The sequence below is a fragment of the Dendrobates tinctorius genome, unplaced genomic scaffold (genome assembly GCF_039654945.1).
Source record: "Dendrobates tinctorius isolate UK_male_01 unplaced genomic scaffold, ASM3965494v1 ptg000145l, whole genome shotgun sequence".
Taxonomy (NCBI): Eukaryota; Metazoa; Chordata; class Amphibia; order Anura; family Dendrobatidae; genus Dendrobates; species Dendrobates tinctorius.
In genome coordinates, this window is record NW_027361812.1 from 1,292,085 (window position 1) to 1,313,278 (window position 21,194).

A 21,194-nucleotide genomic window follows, 5' to 3' on the forward strand; every position below is an offset into this window, starting at 1 on the left:
GGCAGAGGTACAAAATCGTCAGGCAGGAGCAGAGTCAGAAATCCAGGCAAAGTTCAGAATCAAAGATAGAAAATAAACTAGCACACTGGGGAATCCAAGACTATATCTGGCGGCCTGCAAGACCAGCCCCAAGGTATTTGAGGGATCAGATCAACCCTCACAGGTTCACGGTCTGATGACATCATTAGGACCGCCCCCAGGACCAAGCCAGATGGTGATGCACCAAACCCTTCATGACCGACAGAGGAGCGCAGCCTACGGCCGCCAGATGCCTGCGAAGGAGAGCCTCCTCCCTGTTAGCAGTACCCACGGGCGGATCACGGCGCCTCCCAGTGGTCGAGGCAGGAACAGCCGTCCCCGAGTTTGACCGCGTCATGACAGTCCGGCGCCTCTCAGAGGCCGAGACCGGAATAGCAGAGCTCGGGTCTGACGGCGACATGCCAGTCTGGTGCCTCCTAGTGGCCGACGCAGGAACAGCAGTTCCTGTATCCGATGGCCACGTGACAGTACCCCCCCTTCTAAGAGGGGCCTCCGGACCCTCAAAACCGGGTTTGTTAGGGTGAAGGAGGTGAAATTTTCTAATCAAACCTTTGGCGTGGATGTCACAAGCGGAAACCCAGGACCTCTCCTACGGGCCGTAGCCCTTCCAGTGCACCAGGTACTGCACGGAACCTCTCACTAAGCGGGAGTCAAGAACACCCTGGACTTGAATTGGGGAGCGATACAACTTGACGAGAGATTAGAGGAAAACATTGGGCAATTTAAAAGACTGAGGGAGTTTTAAACGAAAAGCTACCGGTTAATCACTTCCATTATTTCATATGGACCAATGAATCTGGGACTCAGTTTGGCAGACAGCACTTTAAGCTTGATATTCTTGGTGGAAAGCCAGACCTTGTCCCCAACTCCCAGTTGCGGTCCCTTGGATCGCCGTCTATTTGTAGCCAAAGCTTGTCTAACCTGGGACCCCTTCAAGTTTGTGTTTACTTCCGACCAGATAGTCTGTAACCGATGTATAGATTTTTCTACCCCCGGGAGCTCCGACAACCTGGCCGAAAATGAACCAAAGCGTGGGTGCAGTCCGTGATTGCAGTAGAAAGGGGTAGTTTTGATGGAGTCCTGCTATTGGTTGTTCAGGGCGAACTCAGCTAACGGCAGATGTTCCACCCAATCGGTTTGATGCTCCGATACGCAACAGCGGAGATACTGCTCCAGAGCCTGGTTGGTGCGTTCAGTTTGACCATTGGTCTCAGGGTGATAGGCAGAGGAGAAGGACAATTCAACGCCGATGCGTTTGCAGAACGCCCTCCAGAACTTAGAATCGAACTGGGTACCCCTGTCGGACACAATATTCACCGGAGCGCCGTGCAATCATATAACATGAACAATGAAGAGCTTACTCAAAGTTTCAGAATTAGGTAAACCAGACAGGGGAACAAGATGACATTGCTTACTGAACCTATCCACCACCACCCAGATACACGTCTTCCCTTCTGAGGGCAGCAGGTCAGTAATGAAGTCCATGGAGATGTGGGTCCATGGACTCTCAGGGGTGGGCAAGGACTGGAGCCAGGCGGCAGGGCGATTATGGGGGGACTTGGCGCGGGCACAGATTTCACAAGCTAACACATAATCTTTACAATCCTTAACCACCGTCGGCCACCAAAAATTCCAAGTCACCAGTCTGGTGGTATTATTGACACCAGGATGGCCTGCCAGAACAGAGTCGTGCGACTCCTTCAGAACTTGCAAGCGAACTAAGGATCGCCTCCAGAAGGTCCAAAGACACAGCTGAAACAAGAATCCCATTGGCCAATTTTGGAACTGGTTCAGAGTCCTCGGCTTGCGAGGGGCAAAAACTGCGAGAGAGGGCATCAGCCCTTATGTTTTTAGTACCTGGACGAAAGGTGATTAGAAAGTCAAACTTCGAAAAAAAAAAAAAAAGGCCCACCTTGCCTGTCTGGAATTCAGTCTTTTGGCTGACTCCAGGTAGGTCAAGTTCTTGTGATCTGTAATCACTGTAATTTTATGTTTAGCACCTTCGAGGAAGTGACGCCATTCCTCGAAGGCCCATTTTATGGCCAACAATTCCCGATTCCCTATATCATAATTTCTCTCCGTAGATGAGAACTTTCGGGAAAAGAAAGCACATGGACGAAGTTGCGTAAGGCATGCGGTGCCTTGTGAAAGCACTGCCCCTACTCCAACCTCAGAGGCATCTACTTCTTCCCCAAACGGCCGGTCCAAGTCAGGCTGGATTAGTACCGGGTTATAACAATTAATGGATATAGATATGCAAAAAACCTTTAATGAAGCCTAAATAGTAGACAATACAACCACACAAATACGAAACATATGCATGAGGCACATGGAGGTAAAGAGGAGGAGGTTCAATTTTGCATTATTGAGGTGGTAAAAAGGAACCCCAGGGGGGATAATTTTGATAAGTTACTGTTGCAGAGAATGCGCCTGGATTCATCGGGTGGAGTCCATGGCGCCAAATGGCCTGAATGAGAGCTTATCTTATGCTTGTTTTTTATAGGCGTCAGAGTGTCTTTGGGCTATGTCATGTTAGACCAGATATTTCCCACTGTGGTGGGATGTACAAATTGTTGTGCGATATCTAGATTTAAATAGTTTTTGGGTACCAATTTATTCCTTTAATGAGATTAATGTTTCAATCACCCCTCTCCCTTTACCCTCCTTCCTTTACTAGTTTATAAACATAAAATATGAAGTTTGATGGGGCTTATATTGATAGGATAATGTTATACTTGATAGCGGCTATTTGTTTATCTATAGTGTATATATATATTTATAGCATCATCTTCATTTATGATGGACATAGGTCTACTTAAGATTTAATATCGCTTGCTTATTGGATGTGGTTTTATTGGGGCTTGAACATCCAGTGAGATATGCTTGCTGCTCAGCGCTATATTGCGTAGTGTGGTTCACCTTGTTGTCCCCTACATGTAGCCTCCTAGCTGGGAGGAGGAATCTGCTCATCAAGGGAAATTAACATGACGCCCATTGTGTGAAGTCAATGCACAGTTTGGGGCATGCGCAATATGACAGTTGCAGGAGGCTCAGGCGCTGCCATGGCAGCGCGTGGTGTTTGTTCCTGTCTTGCGCTGTCCCCTCCTCCACACTGCGCATGCGCCGCTTACAGCAGGAAGTATCGGTAAGCCCTGTGGAACGCACGCCCACCTATTACATCGCTGCTTATGGAACGCATGCCGTCCCATTGTGGTGGTGGTGGACGGTATTAGATGACGCACAGGTGTGTGTGGTGTGGCGCGCACGGCTGTGCCTGGAGGAGCTATGACACTGGATGGTTTAATGTGAGACCCGGTCTGCCATGAATGAATTCATTTGATGTGCAGGTGTGTGTGAGGTTGAACGCACGCCTGACACTAAGGGAGTGGCGGCGTTACCACATTGGTTATCTCAGAATGAGATTGAATGACAAATGAAGTGGCCAACCACGAGAGGTTCATTGTGGTTGATAGAGCACAAGCCGGTGTATATTCTGAAGTATGAGGTTTGTCCTGATTATATTGCTTTGAATCTATTGTGACACTTAGTATCTGGGACCTCTATGGTATACAGGAAGTGGGCGTTGTTTATTGGCTGTTGTGGCTATATATATATATGGGGGAGTTTGGTCATTCTTCCACACAGCATCTATCTATCTACCTCCTGATGATCCTGTTGGGAGAAACGCGTTGAGGTTTTTACCTATCTTGCATCAAAACTCTGAGTATCCCTCTATTTATTATCAACAATGTTTTTTATATTGATGCTATAAGGATCACTTGTCCTTCCATATGTATGGTTTTGCTACGCGATGTTGTATCTAAGGTTATATCAGGGTATTCCCAGGGTAAGCCGTCGTGGAGCAGGGGCGCCATTCCCTGACCAGTAGGGTACGAACCTCTGCTGACAGGAAGGTATTCAGATATAGGGGACAGATAGTGAGTTACTCTAAATGCACTTGTCACTTTTTGTCTTGTCTTCTTTGCACTATTTTTGCACTTTTTCTATTGTTGCCTACTCAGCTACCTGCTTGGCAACCCCTGTACACTCCTTTTCTGAATAATTGATTGACCATTTGTGGCACATATTCAGGGCCATCTAGGAGTTTTAGGGTACAGCCGCCGTGGAATGGGGGCACCAATCTCGATTGTGTTTAGGGTGCCAACCTCTGTTGTTAGGCAGCTTTGATATCAGGACCCTATAGTAGGGCACAATAGGTGACACGGTTGTTTGTATTTGTGTGGTTGTATTGTCTACTATTTAGGCTTCATTAAAGGTTTAGTTTTTTTGCATATCTATGTCCATTAATTGTTGTAAGGGTCCCTGGTTTATACAAGTGAAGTTGTTTGACCTTACTGAGGTTAATTTGTTTTGAAAATTTATTAGTACCAGGTTAGCCACAAAACACTCTTTTAAAGTAGAAAATGCCTGAAGTGCCTCAGGTTTCCAATTAGCCACGTCTGCCCCCCTTCTGGGTCAAATCCGTGATTGGTTTAGCAATCTCTGAGAAACCCTTGATAAGTTTGCGGTAGTAATTGGCAAACCCTAAGAATCGCTGCAGCGCTTTTAGCGATTTGGGTTGTACCCATGCTTTAATGGGTTGGATCTTGGCAGGATCCATGCGGAAACCTTTGCCTGAGACCATGTACCCCAGAAACTGTACCTCCTCAACAAAAAACAAAACAAAACACATTTCTCTAGTTTAGCAAATAAAGAATGTTCTCGCAGTCTTTGGAGCACAGAACAGATGTGTTGAGTGTGTGCCACAGGGTCAGCAGAGTAAATCAGGATGTCATCCAAATACACGACTACATACACCCCACAAATGTCTCTGAAAATATTCACAAAATTTTGAAACACGGCAGGTGCGTTACTGCGTCCGAACGGCATCACGAGGTACTCAAAGTGGCCAAGGGGGGTGTTAAACGCGGTTTTCCACTCATCTCCCTCTCTTATGCGGACCAGATTATATGCCCACCCGGAGGTCAAGTTTACTAAACCAACGGGCTCCTGTAAGCTGATTAAAAAGATCAGGGATGAGTGGAAGCGGATACTGTTTTTTTACAGTGATTGCATTCAATTCCCGGTAATCAATGCAAGGTCTGAGACCCCTATCTTTCTTTTTCACAAAGAAGAACCCGGCCCCAACTGGTGAAGTGGACGGTCTAAAAAAAGCCTTTTCGTAAACTGTCCGCTATGTAGTCATTCATGGCCTGACGCTCTGGACCGGAGAGATTAAATATTCTCCCCTTTGGGAGACGGGCATCCGGAATCAAGTCTATAGGGCAATCATCTCTATGAGGGGGTAATTTCTCAGATTCCACTTCAGAAAAGACATCCACATAGCATAAGCATAGAATAAGCATAGCATAGCATAAGACATCCCTGAAAGCATAAGGGATGTAGAGGGTTTTAACATTAACCTGGTTGACTGCTAGCGATAATGCAGTTATCCTGACAGTGTGGACTCCAGTGCACAATATCACCAAGGTGCCAGTCAATGACAGGATTGTGCTTGCGTAACCATGGCATCCCCAAAACAACTGCGGCTGATAAATCATCAATCACAAAAAATGAGATGTTCAGTATGTAATGTCCCCACTGACATTGCAATTCCTGGAGTAACAAATTCCACTCCACCCTGGACAATAGATGTGCCATTGATTGCAGTGGTTTTAATAGGGGCATTAAGCCTCAGTAGCGGTACACCAAGATTCCTAGCAACCAAAAAATCTATGAAATTTCCCTCAGAGCCACTATCCACATAAGCCTTCAAAACACAGAGATTTCTTACAAAATGAGAGAGAGACGGGTAACAAAACTTTAGCCGCATTTGCGGGCAATACTTGAGCCTCCGGGCAGGTTTGACCAGAGCTGCCCAGGGGCCGATGTCCCAGGACTGTGGATCTCTGACGTCCGGATTTTTCCCTGAAGTCTCCAGACTGCAGCATGCTTGTGTAGGAGGATGGGCGTGCTCCTCCAGGCTGTGCACTGAAGCAGGTAACAGGTGTTAGGTCAAAGAATCAACTCAGGCAGGAGAAGGGAGAAGAAAAAAAAGTTCAGGGACAATGATTTTATATATGTTGGATATATATACAAAAACTATTTTTTTTCGGCCAGATATAATGTGACGTCCGTCTGCGAGTCTGGGCTGCAGTAAGACAGCACCCCGAGCAACCCCGAAACCCTTTACCCCTATACAGGGATCTGGATTTACAGCAGAGTCCAGGAAGTAGCTGTCTGAATAAGAGCAGCGGACCAGAGCAGGACGGTCGCTAGAAAGGGGTTAAAAAACGGGACCAAAAGCGTAGTCAGGAATCCAAGTCTAAACCAGGCGGGCAGCAGAGGTACCACAACGGCAGACATTAGCAGAATCAAATCCAGGCCAAGGTCAGAGTCATAAACCGGGAGGGAGGCAGAGGTACAAAATCGTCAGTCCAGGAGCAGAGTCAGAAATCCAGGCAAAGTTCAGAATCAAAGATAGCAAATAAACTAGCACACTGGGGAAACCAAGACTATATCTGGCGGCCTGCAAGACCAGCCCCAAGGTATTTGGGGGATCAGATCATCCCTCACAGGTTCACGGTCTGATGACGTCATTAGGACCGCCCCCAGGACCAGGCCAGATGGTGATGCATCAACCCCTTCATGACCGCCAGAGGAGCGCAGCCTGTTGCCGCCAGATGCCTGCGGAGGAGCCTCCTCCCTGCTAACAGTACCCACAGGCGGACCACGGCGCATCCCAGTGGTCGAGGCAGGAACAGCCGACCCCGAGTTTGACCGTGACATGACAGTCTGGCACCTCCCAGAGGCCGAGACCGGAATAGCAGAGCTTGGGTCTGACGGCGAAGTGCCAGTCTGGTGCCTCCTAGTGGCCGAAGCAGGAACAGCAGTCCCTGTATCCGATGGCGACGTGACACAGTGAAAAGAAGATTACCATATTTTTCAGACTATGAGACCCACTTTTTTCCTCCAAAATTTTGGAGGAAAGTGGAGGGGTGCGTCTTATAGTTCAGATGTACTATATAACTTATAGTGTGGCTGTGGATGGGAGAGGTGGGGGTGAGCGGCAGCAGCGGAGGGAGTCACAGGAGGCATGAGCCAGTGACAGTGGCTAACAGACATTTGTTGGGAATCTCTCTCAGGCAAAACTAACAGGTCAAGGAAATTCTTATCCTCTCTTGCTGACAACTTTATCTTCCAAAAGGTAAGGGAGAAAACAAGGGGAACTGCTACCTTGGATCTAATCCTTATAAACAGGGAGGAAATGGTTGAGGAGGTAAAAGTGGCTGGGACCCTAGGAGGTAGCAACCATGCTATTTTAGAATTTTGGATAACTAGAGGCGGAAGACCTGTGAAGACTCAGACGTCAAGGTTAGATTTCAGAAAGGCAGATTTTAAGGGATTCAGAAAGAGAATTGGAGGGATTCAATGGCTGGATATCCTTAAAGACAAAAATGTCCAGGAAGGATGGGAAATCTTGAAAAATGAAATTCTCAAAGCACAATTGTTAACAATTCCGAAAAGAGGGAAGAATAGGAAGCATTTAAGGAAACCAGGATGGATGAACACAGAACTTAAGCACATGCTAAAAAGGAAGAAAAAAATGTTTATAAAATGGAAAGAGGGAGGCATATCTAAAGAAGAATATAATGCTGTCTGCAGAACCTGCAGGGCACAAATCAGATTAGCTAAAGCTGAAAATGAATTGAGGCTTGCAAGAGATGTCAAAAGCAATAATAAAGGATTTTGGGGATATGTCAAAAGTAAAAGAAAAGTCAAAGATGCTATAGGATTTTTACAGGATGAAAATGATCAAATGGTAAGACAGGATGTTGAGAAGGCTGAACTTTTAAATTCCTATTTTGCATCTGTTTTCTCTCAGAAAGGAAATGTAACATCAACTGTTATTCACTGTCCTATTAAGGGAATAGAAGAATCCAGGATATCTATAAACAGAAAGATAGTGAGGAAACACTTAGCTAACCTAAATGAATTCAAGTCTCCAGGTCCAGATGAATTACACCCCAGAGTACTGAAGGAGATAGCAGAAGAAATTTTTGAACCCCTCTCCATAATCTTTGAAAATTCTTGGAGAACAGGAGAAGTGCCAGAAGACTGGAGAAGAGCAAATGTTGTTCCTATCTTCAAAAAGGGGAAGAAGGTAGACCCAGGCAACTATAGGCCGGTGAGTCTGACTTCTATACCAGGAAAGATCTTTGAACAAATTATTAAACAACATGTATGTCAATACCTGGATAAGAATGAAGTGATTAAACAGAGTCAGCATGGGTTTGTAACTAATAAGTCATGTCAGACTAACTTAATTTCCTTCTATGACGGTATCACTGATTGGGTGGATCAAGGAAATGCTGTAGATATAGTATATCTTGACTTCAGCAAAGCATTTGACAAAGTCTCTCATACAATCCTTATTGAAAAAATGACTAAGTATGGAATGGACAAGGCAACTGTTAGGTGGATTCATAACTGGCTTAGTGATCGGACCCAAAGAGTGGTCGTAAATGGCTGCACATCCAGTTGGAAGAATGTCTCAAGTGGGGTACCACAGGGCTCTGTCCTGGGCCCTGTATTGTTCAACATCTTTATCAACGATTTAGATGAAGGAATTGAGGGTAAACTGATTAAATTTGCTGATGACACAAAGCTAGGAGGGATAGCTAATACTAGAGAAGAGAGGATTCAAAAAGATTTAAATAAACTGGAGAAGTGGGCAGCAACTAACAGAATGGTTTTTAACAGGGAGAAATGCAAAGTACTACATCTGGGCAATAAAAATGAAAAAAGCATATATAGAATGGGAGGAATAGGGCTAAGTGACAGCACATGTGAAAAAGACTTGGGTATACTAATAGATCACAGACTGAATATGAGTCAACAGTGTGATGCAGCAGCAAAAAAGGCAAATGCAATTCTAGGATGTATTAACAGAAGCATACAGTCTAGATCACGTGAAGTCATTATTTCCCTCTACTCCTCTTTGGTCAGACCTCATCTGGAATATTGTGTCCAGTTTTGGGCACCAAATTTTAAAAAAGACATCAACAAACTGGAGCAAGTTCAGAAAAGAGCGACCAGAATGGTGACCGGTCTGCAAACCCTGTCTTATGAGGAAAGGTTGCAGGATTTGGGAATGTTTAGTTTGCAAAAGAGAAGACTGAGAGGAGACTTAATAGCTGTCTACAAATATCTAAAGGGCTGTCACATTGTAGAAGGATCAACTTTATTCTCATTTGCACAAGGAAAGACTAGAAGCAATGGGATGAAACTGAATGGGAGGAGACACAGATTAGATATTAGAAAAAACTTTTTGACAGTTACAGTGATCAATGAGTGGAACAGGCTGCCACGAGAAGTGGTGAGTTCTCCTTCAATGGAAGTCTTCAAACAGAGGCTGGACAGACATCTGACTGGGATGATTTAGCGAATCCTGCTTTGAGCAGGGGGTTGGACCAGATGGCCCAGGAGGTCCCTTCCAACTCTACGATTCTATGATTAACAGTGTGCCCGCTGTTAAAGAAAGATGAATAGTTACTGCTCCTCACGCTCATAGTCCCTCCCACCTCTATGCACTGAAACCGGCGTCGAGAGGTGGTGGTGGTGGGGGGGGGGACTATTCTCTCTTTAATAGCGGGAAACATGTGATCGCCCAGCCGTTGCAGGAGCTGGACGCTGTAGCTAACAGTGTGCCCTTTAAGAAAATGAATATTCACTGCTCTCCACTCCCATAATCCCGGGCATGGAGAGCAGTGAATATTTCGGTAGTTGACCTCAGTGTGTGGAGGCGCATGTTAGTGACCTCATGCGCTGCTTACACGCTGAAGTCAGCTAGGACGCAACGTTGCAAGAAAGCTGGGGGCCATATTCCCCGGGATGGGGGGGCATGTATACCAGGTTGGGGGGAAATGTATATACCAGGATGGGGGGGGCATGTATACCAGGATGGGAGATAATCGTACAGAATTGGGGGACATCAGCAGCAGACCCGCCTCCCAGAAAAGTGCTCCATTTTTTTCCTCTAAAACCTAGGTGCGTCTTATGGTCCGCTGCGTCATATAGTTCGAAAAACAGGGATTTTTGTGTGTACTCACCGTAAAATCCTTTTCTCCGAGCCAATCATTGGGGGACACAGGATCATAGGCGTTAGGCTGCTGCCACTAGGAGGACACTAAGCAAATACTTTCTTTGTGTAAGTCCTCCTCCGTAGTATACACCCTCTGCTGGCTCTATCCTGAACCAGTTCAGTGCCAAAGCAGTAGGAGCCCACAAATAGCAAACAAAAATGCAACATGTCAAAAACAAGGAACAACCACAAGCCAACAGGCTAACAGGGCGGGTGCGGTTTCCCCCAATGACTGGCTCTGAGAAAAGGATTTTACGGTGAGTATACACAATCCCTGTCTCTCCTTCGCCTCATTTTGGGACACAGGACCATGGGACATCCTAAAACAGTCCCTGGGTGGGAAACAGCACGACAGCTGAAATCTCGTGTATCAAACAATTAAATGTGCGATATGTGGAGTGTGCCTTGATCCCCGCTGGGATAGGCTGACCTGTGACATGGTAAGCTTCTTGGATCGCAGAGCGAATCCATCTGGCTATTGTAGCTTTAGAAGCAGGAAGGTCCTTTCTGTGTCCCTCCGGGACAAAGAGGGAATCCGATTTGCGGAAAGACGCTGTTCTGGAAATGTATTTCCTGAGTGACCTCACCAAATCCAAAGTGTGGAGAGCTTTTTCAGTACGATGGACCGGAGCTGGGCAGAACGAGGGCAAAACTAGATCTTCATTCATATGAAAAGAAGAAACGACGTTAGGCAAGAAGGACGGAGATGTCCTTAACACCACCTTGTACTGGTGGAAAACCAGAAGTGGAGGCTTGCAAGACAAAGCCGCCAATTCCGAGACCTGCCTGATGGATGTTACTGCCACAAAAAAGGAAACTTTCCAAGAAAAAAGTGAGTGATGTGTCCTGCAGGGTTTGAAGGGGGCCTCTTGCAAGGAACCTAGGACCAAATTAAGGTCCCAAGGCTCTAGAGGCATCTTGTAGGGAGAGTCAAGGTGCAAAACTCCCTGTATGAAGGTCTTAACCTGCGATTTGGAAGCTATCCTTTGCTGGAACAGGACGGATAGGGGTGAAATATGGCATTTGAGAGAAGCCAGTGCCAGGCCCGAGTCTAACCCTGCTTAAAGAAACTCCAAAATGGAAGGGATAGAAAACACAAGTGGGGAACATCCGCGGGTTTTACACCAAGAGAAAAAGGCCTTCCAAATCCGATGGTAATTGCGAATGGAAGTAGGTTTCAAAGCGTTGATCATGGTGGATGCTACTTGTTGCGAGAAACCAGCCTGGGCTAGGATCCAGGATTCAATGGGCAAGCCGTTAAACTCAGCACTCTCGAGTTCTGGCGGTAAATGGGCCCCTGAGAGAGGTCTGGGCGGCCCGGTAACCGCCAGGGAATGTTGGCGACTAGTTGCACTAGTTCCGTGCAACACACTCGGCGTGGCCAGTCTGGTGCGACGAGAATCACCTTCTGCCTTGATTTTTCAGGGATTAGCGAAAGCAGCGGAAAAATGTAAGGGAGACAAAACTGATGCCACGGAAGCACCAGGGCATCGAACCCGATGGCTAATGGGTCGCGGGACTGAGCTACGAATGCCGGAATTTTGTCATTTAGCCTGGAGGCCATGAGGTCCACATCCAGAGTTGCCCAACGCTGACAAATCTGCTGAAAAAATTTCGGATGAAGGGACCACTCTCCCGAGGAGAGACTCTGACGGCTGAGAAAATCTGCTCCCCAATTCCCTACTCCCAGAATATGAACTGCGGAGATGACTGAGTGGTTTGTCTCGGCCCATTGCAGAATGTGTGCTACTTCGAGCATCGCTCTTTTGCTTCATGTGCCCCCTTGACGATTGATGTACGCCACAGCCGTGGCGTTGTCCGACTGGATCAGAATGGGACGACTGGACAAGAGGTGATGGAATCGAAGAAGCACTAGCCTGATTGCCCGAATCTCGAGGATATTGATCGGGAGATGCGATTCCTGAATGGTCCAGCGTCCCTGAGCCGTGTGGTGATGGAAGATCGCTCCCCAACCTAGAAGTCTGGCATCGATGGTCACCACCAGCCAGTGGACCGGAAGGACCTTCCCTGACCCAATGAGGACGTTGTCGCCCACCATCTGAGGGAAGGGACAATCCCTTGATGAGGAGGTCATCTAGGTAGGGCAGAATCACCACGCTCCAAGAGTGCAGGATTGACATGACGGCAGCCATGACCTTGGTGAACACTCTGGGGACAGAGACGAGACCGAAGGGCAAGGTAGTGAACTGAAAGTGCTTGTCTCCGATAATGAAACGTAAAAATCTTTGGTGACTTGGGAAGACTGGAATGTGAAGATATGCGTCTTTGATGTCGACAGACTCGAGGTATTCCTCTTTCTCGAGTGAGGTGCTAACAGAACGGAGAGATTCCATTCTGAAATGATGCACTTTGACAAACTTGTTCAACAGCTTTAGGTCTAGGATGGGGCGCATGGTTCCGTCCTTCTTTGGGACCACGAACAGGTTTGAGTAAAACCTCTTGAACCTTTCTGTGTGAGGGACCGTGATGATGACTCCATTGTTGCGGAGAGCGTATATGGCTTGTTAAATGGAGCTGCATGCGCCTCCGTCTTTGGAAGACACCACTGGAAGAGTGTTGGCGGGGAGACGCGAATTCTATTTTGTATCCGGAGGACACCAGATCTCTGACCCATTGGTCGTGAACGACCGCCAGCCAGACCTGACAAAACAAGAGCAGACGGCCACCTACCCTGTTTGTGCCCTCCGGATACTGCAATGAGTCATTGAGCAGAGAACTTGCGGGAAGAGGTACCCTTGGGTCTGGACCAAGAGGTTCTGTTTCTCCAGGAATGAAAGGGCTTGAATGAAGGTTGTGAATCCCTGTCCCTGCAGGGGGGACAGGCTGAGCTAAAGGAAGCTGTTGCGGACCAGCTTGTGGTACTGTGAAAAGGCCAGAAGCGAACCTGGCGTTGGTTCCGAAAAAGCCGACTGGGTCTTTGCTGAGGGAGGAATTTTCTTTTAACTCCAGTAGCATCTGAGATAATTTGGTCAAGTTTATCTCCAAACAAACTCCCGCTCTGGTAAGGCAGGAAAGTGAAAGATTTTTTTGAAGCGGAGTCTGCTCACCACTCTCAGAGCCATAGGGCTCTCCTGATGGTAACGGCGTTTGCGGCTGAAAATGCAGCACAGTTAGCCGCATCTAGGGAGGCATGCACAACGTAATCCCCGCCTCGGGCAATCTGGTAAGCGAGACTGACCATCTCAGTAGGTACGTTGTCGTATCAACTGGTCTTAGCTAGAGCCTCTGCCCAGGCCACCATAGCTCTGGCCACCCAGGTGGTGGCGAAGGAAGGAAAGAGTGCGGCTCCAGCAGCTTCAGACTGACGGAGCAAGATTGTCAATCTGTCGATCAGTGGTGGTTTTTAATGGACGAGCCGTCAGACAGACACAGGAGAGTTTTGGTAGTGAGCCGTGATATGGGTGGATCTACTGCAGGGGACTCGGTCCACTCCTTTCTTAGCGTAGGTGCAAAAGGATACCGTGCTTCCAGCAGCTTTTGCCCTGCGAATCGCTTGTCCGGGCAACTTCTATGCCTCTGAACAATGTCCGTATACTCAGGGTGGTTAGCAAAAACCCTGTGAGGACGTTTGGTCCTTTTGAAAGACAGGGCGATCCGGACTAGTACCGGGTTCTTCGTCTATTCTCAGAGCTTTATTAACCGCTTCAATGAGAGAATCTAGAGACTCCTGGTACTCTAGCGAGTCCGAGTCTATGGCCACATCTGACTCGTATTCTGATTCATGTTCACTGCAAACCTCTGGTGAGGGGGAGCGGGAAGCAGAGCTCGCGGACGCCGAGGCACCAGAGTGTCTGGGGGACGAGTCATGGGGACATTTTCAAGAAGATTGTATATCTTCTGCCGCAGTCCGGCCTCTGTCTGAGGAAGAATCTCGTGTGGCTGAAGGGCCTTCCACGGGGGGGTAAAGTGATGCCCTGGCTTGGGGAGGAATCACTGAAGAATTCTTTAGCTTTAGCCAGGGAAGCCATGGACTGTGCCAGGAACGTGGCCCACTCAAGTGGACTAGGTCCACTAGGGTCGGCATTAACAGGGGGCTCCTGTGCACATGAGGGGTTGCAGGCTGCACATATTGCAGTATGGTGTCTCGGTGGTAGTGGGGTATTACATGTGGTACATGAGGCATAATGTGTGTGTCTTATCAGTCTTCTTAGATGCCCTTGATTGAGACATATTGCATATAGCTGCTGTTTAGAGGCTACTGCAGGGAAGGGGTTAAGCGCTGTGTACTAGCTTACTCAGGTCCTGTGTCTATGCCCCGAGAGAAGGTAGTCTGCGCTGTGTAAATGCCTGAAGTCACACGTGCGGTGAAAAAGATGGTGTCCCCCTGCCTGTATATTTCTTGATCCTTGTTACACACACACCAGGAAGAAGAGCCCGAGAACAAGTCGGCGCTTCTCATGAGGAACGAGAAGCGCTAGAGAAAGTGGGTGGAGTCAGGGCCAGTGAGTCAGGATGCAGCCGCAGCGCTTCTCGCTCAGAGAGCCTAAGTGGGTGGAGTCGCCGGGTGGGCGGAGCTGGGTCTATCACTGCCAGAAGCCAGGGACTAAATTTGCAGCAGCAGCAACACAAACAGTTGCTATGGCGACAGGCCGTGTCTGCAGAGAGCGGCGGTTCCTCATAGGCTTACTGACAGCGCTGTAGGCCAGGCGCCTATCTCCCTGGGGCCCAGGACATCTACACAGGACCATGGAGAGGGAGCCCCCCCCCCCGCTGCAGACCAAAGACGCTGCGCTACTCACAGATGGGCAGATGAAGCAGCGTCAGGTACGCTGGGCCTACAGGTGAAGATTTTGGCCGCGTCATTCATCCTCAATCCACCATCCCTTTGATAGGGAGGTGGAGAGGGCTCCTTCACCTCCTGACATCAGCCACTTTCTGTAGTGGTGGTGTAGTGGGGCCGCATGGACGCCTCATGGGAGCCTCTGCCAAAGTACCACCCCCGGTAAGCTTTTGGAAGGGCAGGGCAAGTTGTCCGGCTGAAGGTCTGGCTCCGGAAGGGGGTACGTGGGGGCGACACCCTATGTTCCCGTCCGCTGTCAGTGTGGGGAGAGCGGACCCATTAAAGGGATCCGTCGACCCTAAGGAGAGCCCAGGCATTGCACTGAGGTGGTGCAGGAGGGGTACAGGGAGAATACACTTCGCGTTCCCGCCTGTTGATGAATTTGGGAAATCGGGACCTTGAAAGGCCCCGTCGCCCCTTCAATCCATGGGAAAGAAAGTAAAATAAAAAATAAAAAAAGTCGGGGTCTGGAGCCAGACCCTAGTGCCTCCTACAGACACTAAGCAAGAACTGGTTTTGGATAGAGCCAGCAGAGGGTGTATACTGCGGAGGAGTTAATTTGTGTATTTGCTTAGTGTCCTCCTAGTGGCAGCAGCATAACGCCCATGGTCCTGTGTCCCCCAATGAGGCGAAGAAGAAATATGGTATTTTCTATCCAACTTGAATCAGTTTTGTGTCCAAGTTCTTTATATTTTTCATGAACCTATTGACTACAGATGAGCTAATTTGTTCGTTTTTTGTCTCCGAATCTGATTTTGACATATTGAACGCTATTGAGCCCGAATGTTTGTCTTATGATCAGTTCCGAAAATATTTGGTAATTTTTACTCCCATTGACTCTAATGACATTCAGTCGTATTTGACGAATATTGCAAAAACAATATTCGAGTCCGATCGTATTTGGAACTGAATCCGAACAAATTCGCTCATCTCTACTATTGACTTTATATAGGGGGCATCCAAGTCTCGGACCAAAATAGCAGATGCTATGATTTTCTCTGTACGGAGCTACATACATTGTTTCATTGACTTGACTATTGGGTCAGCGTTTTTCTGATTGAGCTACACTCGGACAGCACTTATGTGTAAGCCTAGTTAGTGTGAATAGGCCCCTAAACAAGAGTAAATGTCTCTGCTTACCACCAAGCTCAGAATAAATTTGAGATAAATCTTTCTTTTCCTGTGGTGTAATTTTCTGTAGAATCTCTTGGAGCTGTAATAAGAAAAAAAATATATATATTAAATTTCTCATGATAGCCTATTAAAATTTTCCAGCAATTGTAGATTATTGGACTAGGGCTGCATGTAACATTTGTTGTAGGTAGCCACACTAAAAAAAGTTTCCAAGGTTCAAACCACAATATAAAAAAACAACTTTTCCGCAAGACAAATTGGTATCATAAAACCTTTTTCATCAAACCGATTGCTCCAAAATTCTGGAGTAAAACAGTTTCCAACATTACAATTTTTTTTGCAAAATAAATTTTTTTCCCAACTTTTAGGGTTTTTATGCATGTTCTGGGCAGCTATACCATCTTTTTGAAAAGTGGTTGGAGACTAGCAGGGAAGGGTTGTGGCAAAGCAGTGCCCACAAAATCATCATGAAATGTGGAATAAATTTACTCTAGTTTCTGACTGGCATAAAAACAGGATTTTTGGCTGCTTACTGTAAAATCTGTTTCTCAGAGCCTTCATTGGGGAACACAGGAACCATGGGTGTATGCTGCTGCCACTAGGAGGCTGCCACTATGCACATAAAAAAAATTTAGCTCCTTCTCTGCAGTATACACCCCACAGACTAGCACTAGGTTAATCAGTTAGTGAGAAAGCAGTAGGAGAAGCAACAAGATAGAAAAGAACAAACAGACAATTCAAACTGTAACAATAGCACACAGAAGAACAAGAGCTTGTTAAACATAGGAGGGTGCTCTGTCCCCCAATTAAGGCTCCGAGAAACAGATTTTACGGTAAGAGTTAACATAGAATAAAAAATAAAAAAAAATATACCATGAGATTTGGCCTTCCCAAAACTCTGTCTGATGACAAATGCACATCTAGCAGGATGCAGCAGGCCTCCACTAATAAAGGCAAAGGGCAGCACAGGTGCAAACTACTGATAAAAACAGCCACCCCACACCTACCACAGTATGGAGGCGTTGGCTGCCTAGTAGAAAAAATTGCACATTGATATGCCCTGCATAGGACGCCAGTCACGCAGGTAAGTGTGATGCAAGTGTCTAGCTTGCAGCCTATTAATGACGCCCATAGCATTATCAGGCGGGCTGCACCAGCACTATAATATGCAACACACAGGGACAGACGCCCCAATAGACCAAGCCAACAGAAAGAGGCCTGGCTGCAACCTGCAAAGACTGATATGATAAAAAAGTGCAAAAAATTAATGCAATGATAAATGTAATAAAATGAGGTATTGGTTAATATTTTGGCCAAAATAGATAAGCCCACAAGCCACTTTATTATCATATATCAGTCCTTGCAGGATGCAGCCAGGTCTCTTTCTGTTGGCTTGGTCTATTGGGGCGTCTGTCACTGTGTGTTGCATATTATAGCGTTGGTGCAGCCCGCCTGATAATACTATGGGCGTCATTAATAGGCTGCAAGCCAGACACTTGCATCAAACTTACCTGTGTGACTGGCGTCCTATGCAAGCCATATCAATGTGCAATTTTTTCTACTAGGCAGCCAACCCCTCCATAGTCTGGTAGGTGTGGGGTGGCTGTTTTTATCAGTTGTTTGCATCAGTGCTGCCCCTTGACTTTATTAGTGGAGGCCTGCTGCGTCCTGCTAGATGTGCATTTGTCATCAGACAGGGTTTTGGGAAGGCCAAATCTCATGGTATGTGAGATTTTACGGTAAGCAACCAAAAATCCTGTTTTCTCTATCGCTTCATTGTGGGACACAGGAACCATGGGACATCCCAAAGCCGTCCCTGGGGAGGAAAACAGCAGAAAACTCCAATCAGGTTGGAGAACTCACCAGTGCCGCCTGCAAGATCCTTCTGCCTAGGCTGGCATCTGCCAAAGTGTAGGTATGGACCTTATAAAATTTGGCAAACGAGTGAATCGAAGACCAGGTCGCCGCTTTGCACAGTTGTAGGGCGAAAGCCCCATGGTGTACTGCCCAGGAGGCGCCCACTGCCCGGGTAGAGTGAGCCTTAATCCCAGGGGGAGGCACTCTGTTCTTAACCCGGTAAGCCTCCTAAATTGAAGTTCTGATCCAGTGAGAAATCGTAGACTTGGAGGCTGGCAGGCCTCTTCGTGCACCATCTGGAATGACGAATAGAAGGTCGGTCTTCCTAAAGGGGGCGTTCCTAGCCAGATAGATCCTCACCGCCCTGACCAAGTTTAGCCTGTTCAGTGAACGCTCCAGAGAATGAGTCGGAGCAGGACAAAAGGAAGGGAGGACAATAACCTCATTCACATGAAAGGTGGACACCACCTTGGGAAGAAGGCGGAGACGGCAAAACCACCTTATCATGGTGAAGAACCAAGAAAGGGGGAGGGGCGACAAGAAAAAGCGCCAACTCTGAGATGTGCCTAATGGAGGTGATGGCCACAAGAAAGGCCACCTTTCAGGACAGAACGGACAGGGAGACCTCTCGGAGAGGTTCAAAGGGAGAACTCCTCAGGGCCTCCAGAACAAGATTGAGGTCCCAGGGGTCCACGGGAGTTTAGTACGGGGCAGTCGCATGCATCACTCTTTAAAGAAACGTTCTGACTTGAGAACGGGAAGCTAAGGACTTCTGAAAGTGAATGGAGAGGGATGATACCTGACCCTTTAAAGAACTAAGGGCAAGGCCAGCATGAAGTCCCGCCTTGAGAAAGGCCAAAATGGAAGGAAGAGACAAGGTCATCGGCGGAATGTCATTAGACTCACACTAGCAGAAATCTGCTTTCCAGGTCGATAATAGACCCTGTAAGATGACTGCTTCCTAGCCTGGATCATGGTGCACATCACCCAATCAGAAAAAGCGGACGCTCTCAGAACCGTGGTTTCAACAGCCATGCCGTCAAATTGAGTGACCGAGAACTCTGGTGGCAGATCGTTCCTTGGGACAGAAGATCTGGCCCGTCTGGGAGCCTCCAGAGGACGTCCGCGAGAAGATTGACGATCTCTGCGAACCAGGAACTTCTGGGCCAATCGGGTGCGATCAGAATGACCGGCACCCCTTTCGCTTTGATCTTCAACAGCCTGGGAAGAAGGGGAAGGGGAGGACACAGATAGGGAAGCATCAATTGCAACCAGGGAATGGCCAGGGCGTCGGCGCCCACTGCGAGAGGATCGCAGAACCTGGAGACGAACAGTGGAACCTTTCTGTTCAGTCAGGATGCCATAAGGTCTACATCCAGAGTTCCCCATCGAAGGCAGATCTGATGGAAAATCGTAGTTACTTACCGATAACGGTATTTCTCTGATCTCATGACGGCACCACGGAGAGAGAGAGGGATCCGCTCTCAGGGACAGGAAACCTACAGATGAAAAAGGCGGTACCTCTCTCCCACATCAGTTGGTTTACAGAGCATTACACAGAACTCTCAGCTGCAACTCAAACTGTTATAAAAAATCCAACATTAATCAAATTAATCTTAACAAAGGCACCGCGTGGCTAAGTAGTAACACTAACTAACTCACTCTTATGTGCACACCTGTGTGTGTGAAAGGGAGGGGATGTACGGGTGCCGTCATGGGATCAGAGAAATACCGTTATCGGTAAGTAACTACGATTTTTTCTTTCCCCCATGACGGCACCACGGAGAGAATTACAAAGATTGTACATCTAGGGAGGGACTACCGCCTCCAGAACCCTTTTCCCAAAGGTGAGATCTGAAGAGGAGGTCAAGTCTAGACGGTAATGTTTGAAAAATGTAGAGGGGGAAGACCAAGTGGCAGCTCTACATATCTGATCTATTGAAGCGCCGGCTTTCTCTGCCCAGGATGATGCCACTGCCCTTGTTGAATGGGCCCTTATATCCTCTGGGATGGCCGCCCCGCAGGAGCAGTAGGATAAGGTGATGGCTTCTCTTATCCACCTCGCCAGTGTGGACTTCGATGCCTTCTGCCCCTTCCGAGGACCCTGAAAACAGACAAACAGAGCCCTATCCTTCCTAAATTCCCTCGTGGTTGTCAAATATTGGACCAGGCATCTTTTTACATCTAAAGTGTGTAACATCTCTTCTGTTTTGTTTTTGGGATCGGGACAAAAAGAGGGTAGGGAGATTTCCTGAGTCGTGTGAAAGTGTGACGACACTTTGGGGAGATACGCTGGATCAGTTCTAAGAATTACCCTATCATCCAGGATTTGCGTGAAGGGTGAGTGGGCCGACAAAGCTTGTATGTCACTAACGCGGTGGGCAGAAGTTAAGGCCACTAGGATGGAGGTCTTAAGTGACAATATTTTTAAGGGAATTTCCGTTAGGGGTTCGAAGTGAGGTTTGGTTAGAGCATTTAGCACTAGGTTTAGATGCCAGGATGGGGTGGTATGTAGAGAGATCGGTCTAGATCTACTTGAGGCTCTAATGAATCTCTTAACCCATCTATTTTTGGCTAGGTCGTGGTTATACAAAGCTCCCAAGGCCGCCACCTGTACTTTTAAGGTGCTGGTAGCTAACCCCTTCTCCAACCCCCTTTGTAGGAATTCCAGAATTTTATCTACAGGGATTTCGCCCGTTGGGTCGGAACCTGACACTGATATGAATGAATTTCTTCCACACCTTGCCATATGCTTAGGTGGTTACTGGCTTTCTACTCTGTAGTAACGTGGTTACCAAGTTTGATGAGAAGCCCCTGATGCTTAGGAGCTCCCTCTCAAAAGCCAAGCTGTCAAGTGTAGGTTTTTCATGTGCAGGTGATAAACTGGACCCTGGCATAACAGGCCTGGATTTTCTGGTAGAACCCAGGGGTCTGTCACGGACATCCTTCTCAGCCCGGAGAACCAAATTCTCCATGGCCAGAAGGGCGCTATTACCACTACTGTCGCCTTGTCCTCTTGTATTTTCCTCAGTACTAAGGGAATGAGAGATATTGGGGGGAATGCGTAGGCCAGATGATAATCCCAGGGTATCGTGAAGGCATCTAGGGCTACTGGTCCCCCCCGGGGATCGATTGAGCAGAAGGTCTCCAGCTTCCGATTCTGACTGTTCGCAAATAAGTCTCTCTCTGGTTGACCCCAGAGTTTCACGATCTGGTTGA

At 47.5% G+C, this 21,194-nt stretch overlaps 1 protein-coding gene across 6 annotated transcripts in view; it reads right to left on the bottom strand.

The window, feature by feature from the left end:
• Positions 1-21,194, bottom strand: part of PHF11 (PHD finger protein 11) — a 146,535-nt gene that overhangs the window by 27,915 nt on the left and 97,426 nt on the right. For all 6 annotated transcript variants that reach the window (XM_073546086.1, XM_073546091.1, XM_073546090.1 and 3 more), the window contains one exon: positions 16,125-16,197. In XM_073546086.1, the coding sequence (XP_073402187.1) occupies positions 16,125-16,197 (73 nt within the window). The remainder of the gene's footprint in view (positions 1-16,124; positions 16,198-21,194) is intronic.